The 13,319-nt window shown below is 47.8% G+C and overlaps 1 protein-coding gene across 1 annotated transcript; it reads left to right on the top strand.

Annotated features, from left to right (window-relative positions):
* Positions 1-13: 13 nt before the first annotated feature.
* On the top strand, positions 14-11,052 carry LOC112554478 (receptor-type tyrosine-protein phosphatase alpha-like). The gene is made up of 12 exons (XM_025222259.1): positions 14-917; positions 1,817-2,044; positions 2,727-2,927; positions 3,057-3,215; positions 3,538-3,618; positions 4,804-4,885; positions 5,247-5,323; positions 6,218-6,355; positions 7,100-7,237; positions 7,516-7,661; positions 8,071-8,230; positions 8,725-11,052. The coding sequence occupies exons 1-12, from the start codon at positions 483-485 to the stop codon at positions 8,809-8,811; spliced, it is 1,932 nt and encodes a 643-aa protein (XP_025078044.1). The 5' UTR covers positions 14-482; the 3' UTR covers positions 8,812-11,052.
* Positions 11,053-13,319: the final 2,267 nt, after the last annotated feature.

The raw sequence follows: 13,319 nt of genomic DNA, 5'->3' as shown, positions 1-13,319 counted from the left end.
AACAGCTCCGCCTTCGTTAACCTGTGTGACTATTAACAGGTTCCATTAAGCACCACCAAAGGGGACATGCCAAAGCAGTCAGCTGTTGGTCAGTCAGAAAGCCTCCCCACAGGCCGCTTGGAAACCGTTCAGGGTTCTACTTGGTGGCCATCTCCGACTTGGAGGGCTGTAGACGTATCCGGGAAGTACAACCCCGACTTTTCACATCTCTCGCCATCCGGTCCTGCACCAAGCACTACCTCCCCGCTTGTTTCGGTCCCCACAGAAATGGCGGGCAGCGGGTCTGGTAACGAGGCTTTGCTGGACACCAACCCTGATGACATCAGCATGGCAACGCCAAAAGAGGGGGACGCAGCCCTATCGGGGACTCAATCAGGGGACGGGACGGATGTCACGGTTCACTCCCATTCTGACATTCTTGATCCACACACCACAACACCAGCAGGCACCTCCGTCAGCACACCAGCAGCGACGACAATCGCATGCTCGACTGGGGAGTCGCTGACTCTAGCATGAGAGCCTCTCACAGCAGTCGGACCGCTGCTCCTGTCTTCACCATCACAAACTACAACGTTGACAACAGTTCTGGTACTGGCATTACTGGCAACAACCGACACGTGACTTCTGGAGGGACATCACATGCACCAGACACCAAAGACCAGTTGACCTCTAGGGAGAGGTCACCACCTGTCACCACTGAAGCACTTGACACAGCCTCCAGGACCACACCAGCAGTGGACGGCCAGACTATGTGGAGCCCCCCTCCTTCATCACCCACTCCCGGGCTACTGATGGTGGTTCAAGTCCAGCTGCAGATGACGTGGACGGAGTTCTGTCACAGTCGGCCAGCTTTCTACCTGGAACTGGTGGAAATTCTGCGGCAGGACGGACAGCAGTCGCATGTGTCCACGGATCAGGTGAGAGGCAAGGAGAAAAAAGTCCTCCTCTGTCTGGCAACAGTCGGGGACATGGCATTGTGATGTGTCTGTACTGCACGTTCAACTGTAGTCAACCACTTCCTGCAAGTTGCAGGCTTAGATTTCAAAAGAAAAAACATGTTGAACATATTCTAAGACGAATAATAATAATAATAATGATAACAACAACAACAAATTGAAAATTTGTCAAGCGCACACTCACACTCCTAAGCTCTTAACGCTGAAGAACAAGAAACATGGACGGCATACGAGGGACAGGAAGACAAACAAATAAGACATGAACTATAAAAGTATAAACAACCGACTAAACGAAGAATAAAATCAGTGAACAGCTTTGGGCAGGGAGACTTTCATATCACGACTGCCATGTCAAGGGTCAAGGCTTTATCATGACAACTATTTAAAGACCTTTATCACGAGTGTCATGTCACGGGCTTTATATATACTGTCACAGTCAGAGCTTGATGACGTCTGTTGCTGTCATGTCACGGGCTTTATAAAGACTGTCACAGTAAGAGCTTGATGACGACTGTTGCTGTCATGTCACGGGGGTTATAAAGACTGTCACAGTCAGAGCTTGATGACGTCTGTTGCTGTCATGTCACGGGCTTTATAAAGACTGTCACAGTCAGAGCTTGATGACGACTGCTGCTGTCATGTCACGGGGGTTATAAACACTGTCACAGTCAGAGCTTGATGACGTCTGTTGCTGTCATGTCAATGGCTCCATAATACTATCTAAGAGCTTTACCAAGTCTGATGCACAGCTCACGGCCTCAACATCACAACCCTGACCAATGAAATCACTGTCAGTAAGCGCTAGGAAATAAGTCGGATTATCCTCCCTTGAGTTATCAACATGGCGTCACGTGTTTCAGATCCGCCTGATGGACCAGGAGGGCGTTAAGTGCGCGCGGCAGCAGGGGGAGACAAGCAGCCAGCAGCAAGAGGAGATAAGCGGCCTGCAGCAGGAAGCAGCCGCCATTGTGGTGCGTCTGTACCTCGTCAACAAGAGTGAGCGCTATGACAGTTATCTCACTGTCGTCTGTGCGCAGGTCATGAAGCAGGGCTTCCAGGTCCGGGACACGTCCTTCTTCAAGAACAAGGTAAAGGTCATTTGACACTAGCTAACCTGGAAAGACGGGGTGTGTATATGGGGGGACATGGTATTGCTGACAAATGTTGTCCCCAGGCTCCGTCACCCACGTGTCTGTCGTCCCCAGGCTCCCTGTCACCCACGTGTCTGTCGTAATACACAGGAGACCTGTGACAGGCCACAGAGGTAGATGTCGACATCAGACATGGCCATAGAGTCAGATGTCAGGCCTCCTCCTCCAGTCCTCAGATCCTACCATGCACGTGACCTCCGTGTCTTCTTTCCTTTGCACTCAGCGTGGGTTAGTTTGGTAGCGTGTGTGTGTATGTGTGTGTGTATGTGAGTGTGTGTGTGTGAGTGTGTGTGTGTGAGTGTGTGAGTGTGTGTATGTGTGTGTGTGTCAGGGAGTGTATGTGTGTGAGTGTATGTGTGTGTGTGTGTGTGTCAGTGTGGTTAGTTGGATAGTCTGGGTGACAGTCGCAAGTTGTCATCGTCACTGTCCGTCAGGCCATGCAAATGCTGGAGGAGTGGCGAGGGTGGCGACATGGAGGGTATAGCTAGAGGAAGTGACTACAGGTACATGTAGTGTGTTTACTGTCACGTACTGAAATAAAATGTCAGATCTTACTCATGGGGAACTCCTCACGAACGTCACGCCATGTCACAGTTTCATGCCTGGTTTTGCCCAACAGCTGGTTGACGTGCAGCTGCAGCAACTGCCCGTCCCTGACCCCGCCCTGGCCACGCCCGCCACCTCCGCAGACAACACAGACCCGATGAAAGAGAAGAACGACGATAACGCGGACGAGCTGATCAACGAACCTGGCGTCACCATCGCTGTTGTCATCGCTGCTGTGGGCGGTGCTTGCTGCGTCACGCTGATCGTCATGCAGGTGACATCACGACCCTTGTAGTTCACTTTAGTCTGGGCTGTTGGCCGTAAGATGGCTGCACGCATTGTTGGTGTTGATGTTGTTGACTTAGAGCTGCAGGTCGTTGTGCTGACTGCGATGTTGTTGCAGGTTGTCCTCCGGCGGCGCTACAGGCGAGACCTGCGGCGGATGGTGGTCAGTCGCAGTTACTCCGTGTCCAGTGTCGACTCCATCGCCCTGGCCGCCGTCAGCAAGTCGCGACCCAGCAGCGGCCTCTTCAACCCCGCCCTGGATGTGACCCCAGACCAGGTCAGTGAGTCTGTCTGTCTGTCTGTTTGCCTGCCTGCCTGTCTGTCTGTCTGTCTGTCATCACCGTCTTCAGACCGGGTCAGTGAGTCTGTCTGTCTGTCTGTCTGTCTGTCTGTCTGTCATCACCGTCTTCAGACCGGTCGGCGTGGTGTGGGCCGAGGGCTGCCCTCAAGGGTTGTACACCATCGCATACAACATATTACACAGCGATAATCTATTGGACGTCACCACGCGTTACACGTCTGTTACATGACTGTTACATGACTGTTACACCTCTGTTACATGACTGTGTGTTACATGTTCTCCCCTATCCTGTGTGCAGGCTAAGCCTAGTCATGTCCTGGGTGCCACAGAACTTATCAACTTCAGTCTGGATCTTACCAAAATCTTTGAGGAGTTTGTGGTAAGTGATCGCCACTAGTGTTGCGAGTGCTTGTAGCTGAAGCAGGGTGTTACAGGCTAGCTTATACAGTAGTATGCACTCAGCTGTTACTCACAGTATGCAGTGCTGAGGACAGCAATAATAAAGTTGATTTCTACAACACTTCAGGCCATCACCAGAGGCCAGCAGCACGAAGCGTACACAGAGCTGGTGTAGCAAGCAGACAGTTGATGGTAGAGTGTGGTGTAGTGTAGTGTGGTGTAGTATAGTGTGGTGTAGTGTAGTATAGTGTGGTGTAGTATAGTATAGTATGGTGCAGTGTGGTGTTGTGTAGTGCAGTGTAGTGTGGTGTGGTGTGGTATAGTGTAGTGTAGTATAGTGTGGTGTGGTATAGTGTGGTGTAGTGTAGTATAGTGTGGTGTAGTGTAGTGTAGTATAGTGCAGTGTGGTGCAGTGTGGTGTGGTGTTGTGTAGTGCAGTGTAGTGTGGTGTGGTGTGGTGTGGTGTGGTATAGTGTAGTGTAGTATAGTGTGGTGTGGTATAGTGTGGTGTAGTGTAGTATAGTATAGTGCAGTGTGGTGCAGTGTGGTATGGTGTTGTGTAGTGCAGTGTAGTATAGTGTGGTGTGGTATAGTGTAGTGTAGTATAGTGTGGTGTAGTGTGGTGTAGTACAGTGTAGTATAGTGCAGTGTAGTGTAGTGTGGTGTGGTGTAGTGTACTGTAGTGTAGTGGAGCTACTCACCACCACTAGCTGTATGATGTAGTGTAGTATAGTGTAGTGTAGTGCAGTGTGGTGTACTGTAGTGCAGTGGAGCTACTCACCACCACAAGCTGTATGATGTGCTTATGTCTAACACCATGACATACAAACTGCTGACCACAATCAGTGGGAAGCTCATCACGTGACACACGGAGGTAACACCAAACGACAGTCAGCCTGTTTTAAACACTACGTTGCTGTCACGTGGACACGCATGCGGTTCGTCCTGCCGCCAGTAAACTAAATCAATCATAATTCCACCACCTAAATGAGAGAGAGAGAGAGGGTGGGAGAGCAGGAGGAAAACGGGCGCGAGAGTGTGGTCACGTGACGAGGGGAAGGGAAGCGAGACACTAACGTCACATAACGTGGGACGTCACGTGAGTGTAATGTGGTGCTGCGTGTAATGACATGTTACAGGTAATGCTATGTTACGTGTGTTTCAGCTGATACCCAACAAAACGCCCCGCTTGTCTGTGGTGCCACCTGGTGCTGAGGATAAAAATAGATTTGCTAATGTCCTTCCCAGTGAGTTCCTAGCGGCCATCTTGCTGTAGTCAGTAGCTGACCAGGGTTAGCCTGTCGGTCAGTTGGTCAAGACTGGCAGGACGTTTGAGGGTGTGGATGTGTGACAGAAGTGTGTCTGTGTGTCACGTGTGACTTTCTGTGTCACAAGTGGGACTGTAGAATACAGCGCTACAGTATGAATGTGACACCAGTGTAGCGGAAGTGTAACCTGTAATAAAGGTGTAACTGTGTAACTGCAGCATGACTATGTCACAGAAGTATCACTCACATATTTGAAGTTTATGTCTGATACCTCGTCCCTCTGACGCTCGAGCAGTAAACACGCATGTAAACAAGTTGTGTGTCATGCCTGTGTCACCAGTACCCGAGACACGAGTGGAGCTGAGCAAAAGACCAGGAGACGCTGTCAGTAGCTACATCAACGCCAACTTCGTGACTGTGAGTGGTTCACCAACACGCTTGTGGGTCTGGGTGACGTTTCTTTGCTTGGTTTATGTTGATAAGGTGGCTTACAGTGCAGCTGGTGATAGTGGTTTATGTTGATAAGGTGGCTTATAGTGCAGCTGGTGATGATGGTTTATGTTGATAAGGTGGCTTATAGTGCAGCTGGTGATAGTGGTTTATGTTGATAAGGTGGCTTATAGTGCAGCTGGTGATAGTGGTTTATGTTGATAAGGTGGCTTATAGTGCAGCTGGTGCAGCTGGTGATAGTGGTTTATGTTGACAAGGGGGCTTATAGTGCAGCTGGTCACTATGTGACATATGTTTGTGATAGAATTTGTCACGCCCTGTCAGTTGCCATTGAATTCTTGATGTTCATCATGGCGCATGAAATGATTCACCATCAAAAGTGAAAGTGAAATGCTCATGATGAGAATATGATATGTGTGTGTGTGCTCGCGTGTGTGTCCATATTCTCAGGTGTGTGCTGGTACATGTGTGTATGTGTATTGTAGTGGCTCATATGTGGATGTGTGATTACTTGTATTTTGTATGTGTGCACAATGTGTACCTGTCTGTGTATGTGGTGTTTGTCTGTGTGTGTTTGTCTATGTGTGTGTTTGTCTATGTGTGTGGTGTTTGTCTGTGTGTGTTTGTCTATGTGTGTTTGTCTATACGTGTGGTGTTTGTCTATGTGTGTGTGGTGTTTGTGTGTGGTGTGTGTGTGTGGTGTTTGTGTGTGGTGTTTGTCTCTGTGTGTGTGGTGTTTGTCTATACGTGTGGTGTTTGTCTCTGTGTGTGTGGTGTTTGTCTATACGTGTGGTGTTTGTCTCTGTGTGTGTGGTGTTTGTCTATGTGTGTGTTTGTCTATATGTGTGTTTGTGTGTCCAGGGCTATGGCCACCAGAAGAAGCGTTACATCGCCACACAGGCGCCGCTAGAGGGCACACTAGAGGACTTGTGGCGGATGGTGTGGGAGCAGCGATGTCCAGCTATCGCCATGCTCGTTAACATTGTGGAAGACGGTCACGTGAGTGTTTGAGACTCTGGGGAAAAGCCTGTCTTGGAGGATGTGACGTGCTGATGCTAAACTCTCCCCTTCCTTAGACCCACTGTCAACCCCTCACCCATGTCCACTGCAGGTCTTGCTGATCACCAAGTAGTCTTTTGCTATCCAGCAGTGACATCACGATGTAGATTTACGAAGTAACCGTGGGCTAGGATGGCAATCATCCACTAGGGTACTAACGTAGGCTAGGATGGCAATCATCCACTAGGATACTAACGTAGGTTAGGATGGCAATCACCACTAGGGTACTAACGTAGGTTAGGATGGCAATCACCACTAGGGTACTAACGTAGGTTAGGATGGCAATCACCACTAGGGTACTCAGCGTGGGCTAGGATGGCAATCACTACTAGGGTACTAACGTAGGCTAGGATGGCAATCATCCACTAGGATACTAACGTAGGTTAGGATGGCAATCATCTACTAGGGTACTCAGAGTGGGTTAGGATGTTTAGAAACAGTTGTGTCTTGCTGTCAATGGCGCTAGGATTTCTGTAAGTGCGTCACAGTTGCTATCGGCACTTGTTCCAAAGTCTGGTCTTGTGTCGGGGTGGCTGCCTGCCATCACAAGCTCTGTGTGTGTGTGCCCACCCTTATAAAGACTTATCCTGTCGCCAGGTGTGCAATGCGGGGGGTAAGGTGTTAATAATAGATCAAAGGACGGCAGGTGCTCACGGCTCCATGTCAGTCTCGTGTGGTGTGCAGGTGAAGTTCGCGCCATACGTCCCTGAATCCGTTGGTCCTGAATCGTCGGTGACATTCGGCGAGTTCTGCGTCACCATGACACGACGTGACGTGCACCAGGAGTACATTACATCATGGCTGGAGCTACAGTCAAAGAAAGTGAGTGACGTGTAGTTACGCCAAGGCGACGACGAGCACGATGATTATGATGAAGAAGTCTATGCTTATGATAAGAATACAAAGAACAACAAAAGTGTAAATACAAACAAAAGCAAAGCACGCACGAAAATAAAACCCGTAAGGAGATGCTTGAGGGGAGATAACCCACTAGTTCTATTGGCTGCTATGTACATGATGACGATGATGTGTGAAGCCGACTGTTCGCAGCAAAACATAGACACATAGACAGCCAGCCAACCACACAGATTCTGTTGCAGACTGGCGAAAGGCGGAGCTTGCATCACTTCTGGCTGACTTGCTGGCCGGCCTCAGGGCGAGTGGAGCCCATCTCGCTCGTGCGCTTCGTGCTGGACATCCGCCCAGCCTACCAGGACGTCACTGAGCCCCTCCTGGTCCACTGCAGGTAGTGTCTTGTTGACCCCATGGTGTGTGACATGCACTGTCTGGTCCACTGCAGGTAGTGTCTTGTTGACCCCACGGTGTGTGACATGCACTGTCTGGTCCACCCTGGATAGTGTCTTGCTGGTCAGTGGTTGGACTCTATACAGTAGTGACGTCACCATGCAGTGATGGCGGTGTTCGCCCTGTAGAGAGCCAGGTCTGAGACAGGGTCTGAAGCTTGCATTACTTTGCACTTATTACATCACGTGTGTCTGTGACAGCACTGACTGTATGACGTCACTGTGGACTGTCACGTAAGACTGTTCACCTCACAGACACATATGTACACCTGTATCTCATTCACACCTGAGACCCGCACTCAGGCGGGTGGTTGTCTGCTGCTTACAGTCGGGGTTATCTGTCCCTGACAGCACGGGCACTGGCCGCACGGGGACGCTGCTAGCGCTGGACGTCTGCATGCGACAGTTTGAGGAGCGGCGCTGTGTGGACGTCATGGGCTGCGTGCACGACCTGCGACAGGAGCGGGCGGGCTGCGTGCAGACAAATCAACAGTATGCGCTTCTGTACAGCGTGAGTATACCCATAATACCTCTGTACAGTGTGTGTACCCATAATGCCTCTGTACAGTGTGTGTACCCATCGGGTACGCGTGGTTGTGTGTGCGTGCCTGCGTGCGTGCACATAGACCGTGCACTGATATGAATTGCACGAAGCTAAATATAGAACACTATGTACAGGCGCTCACACACATGCACATAACTTGCACACACACACACGACTTTGTACACACACACACACACACACACGCACACAAACAAACGAATACACAACATTATGTACAAAGATACGCGTGCACACACACACACACAGAGGCACGCACACTTACTCATAGGAAGACAGTAGCATGAGACACGTGGAGACAGAAAGACAGAGACACTGACAAACACTCAGTAGGATAGTGAGACAGGAGCAATGCAGGTATCAACAAATAATGTTTATCTTCGCTATCTGCAGGTGTCAGGTAGCGTTACGTGTTACGTGTTACGTTTGTTGACTGTACACAGGCACTACAAGAGTACGTCACGATTGTCAGCAGTCCAGGCATTTCTGCAGCTTCATCTGCCACCACCTTGCATGCCATGTTGCCATAGCGACAGCTCGCCCTCTACAGCATTGCCCTGAGACCATCAGACCGACAGTTACACCATTCGTCATCATGTTGGTCATTCGACCAGCCTCGTCACACCTTCATCGTCATGTCACATACATGTTGGTGACAATATAAATACCTCGTCACACCTTCATCGTCATGTCACATACATGTTGGTGACAATATAAATACCTTGTCACACCTTCATCGTCATGTCACAATCATGTGGAGACCAATGTTCATAGATGCGATGGTACAATGTTTGTAGACAACGTTCATCGTGTTTACCACAACATTTGACGATCGTGAATCATGTTTGTTACATTATTGAGATACGACTGCATGATGTTTACATTGTTTACATGATGTTTACATTGCCAATGCTTATCTTGTTGGCTACAGTATTATGACAGAAATACGAATAACTTTATGGTCTACAGTATTATGAGAGAAATGCTAATAACTTTATGGACTACAGTATTATGACAGAAATACTAGTAACTCTATAGACTACAGTATTATGACAGAAATACTAGTAACTCTATAGACTACAGTATTATGACAGAAATACTAGTAACTCTATGGACTACAGTATTATGACAGAAATACTAGTCACTGTGTGGACTACTGTGGTAGCCTAGTAGAGGACCAGTTGTTGTGTGGCAATTGTTGGCCTCAGGAGGTCGACTGTCAGAAGTCGTCCTTTTGAAACTTTGGTTAGTCTGTGATGACAACCACATATGTGACATGACACTAACCGGAACTGTGACATGGTGGTACTCAGACTCAAGATAATTTCCTGAATCACCTGGTGCCTACCCCAGGGGTCACGTGCCTGAGGCTCTGTTTGCCTTCAACTGACCGACAGTGACGTGTCGAGGGCTCTGACCACTTGCCCGCCTTGTACTTGCTGACGGTCCACTCACTGGTCAGTGTTAGGTGATGGAGAATGTCAAATACTTTCTTTGGATCGGGATTTGAAGGGTTCAAGCGAGAAAACTAGTAGCTGTTGATAAAACTGCTGGTAGAGTGATGTCACACAAGCTGTGTGGTTGTTGTCACCGACACAAATTGTAGGAAGCTGCAGATGTTGTGTGACACGTTGTACAACACTGCCATGACTAGTGTGGTCAGTCACGTGCTGACAGTGTGTCATGTCAAGGCAATGAAGCTGACAATGGTGATGTGATTTGTTGAAGCTCTGATTGTGTCAGAAACATGACAGGCTGCTGATGTGAAAGTGTTTGGCCTGAGAGGCAAGTGGACGAGGCTGTGGTGTCAAAGTGCGAATATCAACACCGAGGTTGTGTGGCAGTGGTGGTGGAAGCTGCTGATGTCGATATCGTCGGACAAGTGGCGACACAAGTCGAGATGTACTTCTATAAACAGACATCAGCTCACACTTTGAACACATCTTAAAAATAAACAAATCTCATGTTACTGATGCTACTGACCAAGAATCAGTTTGTACCCACAGTTGTGACAGAAATATCTCTCTTCATGCAGCTTAGAGTGTGTCACTTACAGTTATTCAAATAGTTTCTACTGTTGATATCGTAGCGAAAACAGTAAAAAATAAAGGTAAAGAGACAAAAGCAGAGTGAAAGACGAGAAATATTGCAAGCTGCCACAGCCTGGGGAGACTTCACACAAAGTACTGATCACATGACCACAAACACTAATTAATCTCATTAACCAGGTTAGTAATCTGGCATCACCATCAGGGTAATTAAGTTAATTACCACCTTCGTACTGTGTCATGTCGTGGTCACAGTCACACCCTGGGTATGCTGTTGACTGGCTTGTGGCCTGTTGTTGTTTCTCATCTCAAGCTGGGCTGGGGACATCCTCGTGTAAACATCAACAGTCGTCAAGAGACGAGACAGGACCTGTCCCATTGTGTGTGTGTGAAATATCACATGATATATATGTGTGTGTGTGTGTGTGAAATATCAGGTAAAATATATATGTGTGTACATACATGAGTGCACATGAGCATGTATGTAATGGTGTGTGTGTGTGTGTTTATAGTTAGAATGCATGTGTGCGTAATGTATGAATATGCACATGCATGTCTGTGTGTATGGTTGTGTGCATGTATGTATGTAAGGGGAGGGAAGAGAAAGAGATACATGGAGGAAGTTCTGTCTACTCTGGAATCAGAGCTAAAAATATTTGATGTTTGCGAATTGTTTAAGCCAACCAAGGAAGAACTTCACTGATTAAACTGTCATCCACATCACAAGTGGTGAAAATGTACAATTTACACAGGCCTTCAATTATATACACACAGACGTACAGTATTACATGTTTACATCATTTATATGTTGTTATTACACAGCTGAAAAGCTTTAAAATAGTAATATTACTTTTGTGGTGGTGTTTCTTTATTTCAATAAAAGCTCTGTAGTTATTTATTATTTTTTTGTTAGGTATCTTAATTTGTTTACTGCTATTCTCCTTCCTTTGTAAAATCCGGTGACTATTGTACTTCTTTCATTTGTTTGCACATCTTATCAAACCATGGCTGACGTTTGCTATCAAACTGTGGCTGAAGATTTGTATTTTCCAATGTTGACCTTTGACATGCACTGAGCAGCTGCGAACAGGCGCTGATTGCATTTGCTGCCGGGTGCAGTCAAGCCATTAAAGGGGTATCATACCTTTTGTACAGCCTCATCCAAGTCAATAAGTGCAAGAAATTGATAATTTTATTTTTAAATTCCACACCCACTTTGAAATTCTGAAAGTGCTCACCGAATGCAGCAAAGCTGGGAGAGGATGTGACGTCACAGCTGTGAGTGATCGCCCCTGAATCAGGACAACAGAATTTGAGGAAAAGACAGGAAATTGCAGCTGGTTATCCCTGACATTCTTGTGCACACTGCCCTCACACACACACACACGTGCCAGCAAGCACAAGGGACACAGCATTCACAGACTCACAGACTGCTGCAGTCAAATAGCACTCACACGCGCATGCGCTGTACTGGCCTGATCTCTCCCTTTCTCTCTCTCACAAACACACATGCAGGAAGACAAGCAAAGGTACACACTGCCCTGCCAAGTCCCGCTGTTTGGTGACAGATGGCTCCTTCTCCATCTTGCTGATTAAAATAAAAGACTTGCAATCCTCGGCGGCCCAGCAGACGGAAATGAGAAACAAGCCTCCATCTCCCTCTGTCCATGTTCATCTGCGCTCTACATCTTCTCGCTGCTTTTTGTGGTGACAATTCAGTTTCGCGGAATGACGGCAACATCAGCCGGTGTGCCAAGTGACTAACGGTCTTTATAACGGTAAACAAACGTCAGCACAGACACGTCACTGTTGACTAACAACCTGACTGACTCACAAGTAAGCACCTCCTACTAGTGATCATACTGCAGTCAGCAGCACGTGGTTGTTGACACACTGTAGTCATGACAACTGTCTGAGACATGTCAACAGCCTGATAGACAGCGGTGATGACAAACAAAGTGGTCAAGATGGCGATCTTCTAGTTGGTCTGAGAACAGTTGTCTGCTACACTCAAGGGCCGATGGTTTCCTGACCAAAGTCATCAAACGGGGAAGAGGCTTCACAGGTAAACTCGTGTGTTGGTTATCACAGGTAAACTTATGTATTGGCTATCACAGGTAAACTTATGTGTTGGCTATCACAGGTAAACTTATGTATTGGCTATCACAGGTAAACTTATGTATTGGCTATCACAGGTAAACTTGTGTGTTGGCTATCACAGGTAAACTTATGTATTGGCTATCACAGGTAAACTCGTGTGTTGGCTATCACAGGTAAAGTTGTGTATTGGCTATCACAGGTAAACTCGTGTGTTGGTTGTTACTGACTAGGGTGCCTACACGAGGTTAAAGAAATCTACAAACTCTGTCTTCACACACTCAGCGGTCACTACTGCTCGTGACAACAGAGGACAGGAAGCAAAGGGAGGCAAAGAAGTCTCCAGATGCCAACATACGGCAACCAAGTATTTTTTAGCACAAAGACATTCACTTGTGTTTAGTCTGACTTTTTCACATTCAGTCTTTCCTTGGCAACGACTGACGCCTAGTGACGTCAGTAACTATCCTCTTGGCAACGGGACTCACGTGTGCACGCTCTGTCGGCTTCGTCGCCAAGAGAAAGCAGTGGAAACAAAAAACCAACATAGGAGGACTGTCTCCACATGGCTATGCCACAGTCCTGTAGTCGCCTGAGGAAGGGCTGGTATAGCTACTAGCTGACCTCATAGCTACTAGCTGACCTCATAGCCACGAGCTGACCTCATAGCTGGTATCTGTCATCATAGCCACTAGTGCTGGGCAGTCAAACCATCGCCATTAACATGCAAACAGGAAGCAGAGCTAAGGACATGAACACAATGTGGACAAGACAACAAACATGGCCACACAAGGAGGAGACAAACAGACAAACATGGCAACATCAGGAAACTACACCTGGTGAAGATAAAGTCCAGGAGGAGGAAGAAATCTTTGCCACGTGCAGGCAACTTT

This window comes from Pomacea canaliculata, linkage group LG13, assembly GCF_003073045.1.
Source record: "Pomacea canaliculata isolate SZHN2017 linkage group LG13, ASM307304v1, whole genome shotgun sequence".
Taxonomy (NCBI): Eukaryota; Metazoa; Mollusca; class Gastropoda; order Architaenioglossa; family Ampullariidae; genus Pomacea; species Pomacea canaliculata.
The sequence above is the reverse complement of the archived record's forward strand: the minus strand, read 5'-3'. Positions and strand labels throughout refer to the sequence as shown.

What these genes read in the sequence shown, in the direction of transcription:
- LOC112554478 (XM_025222259.1), top strand. Translation starts at nt 483, where the DNA reads ATGCTCGACTGGGGAGTCGCTGACTCTAGCATGAGAGCCTCTCACAGC. An exon ending in CGTCCTTCTTCAAGAACAAG is followed by an intron (nt 2,045 to 2,726) that starts GTAAAGGTCATT and finishes TTTGCCCAACAG; the next exon opens with CTGGTTGACGTGCAGCTGCA. An exon ending in TCAACGCCAACTTCGTGACT is followed by an intron (nt 5,324 to 6,217) that starts GTGAGTGGTTCA and finishes TTGTGTGTCCAG; the next exon opens with GGCTATGGCCACCAGAAGAA.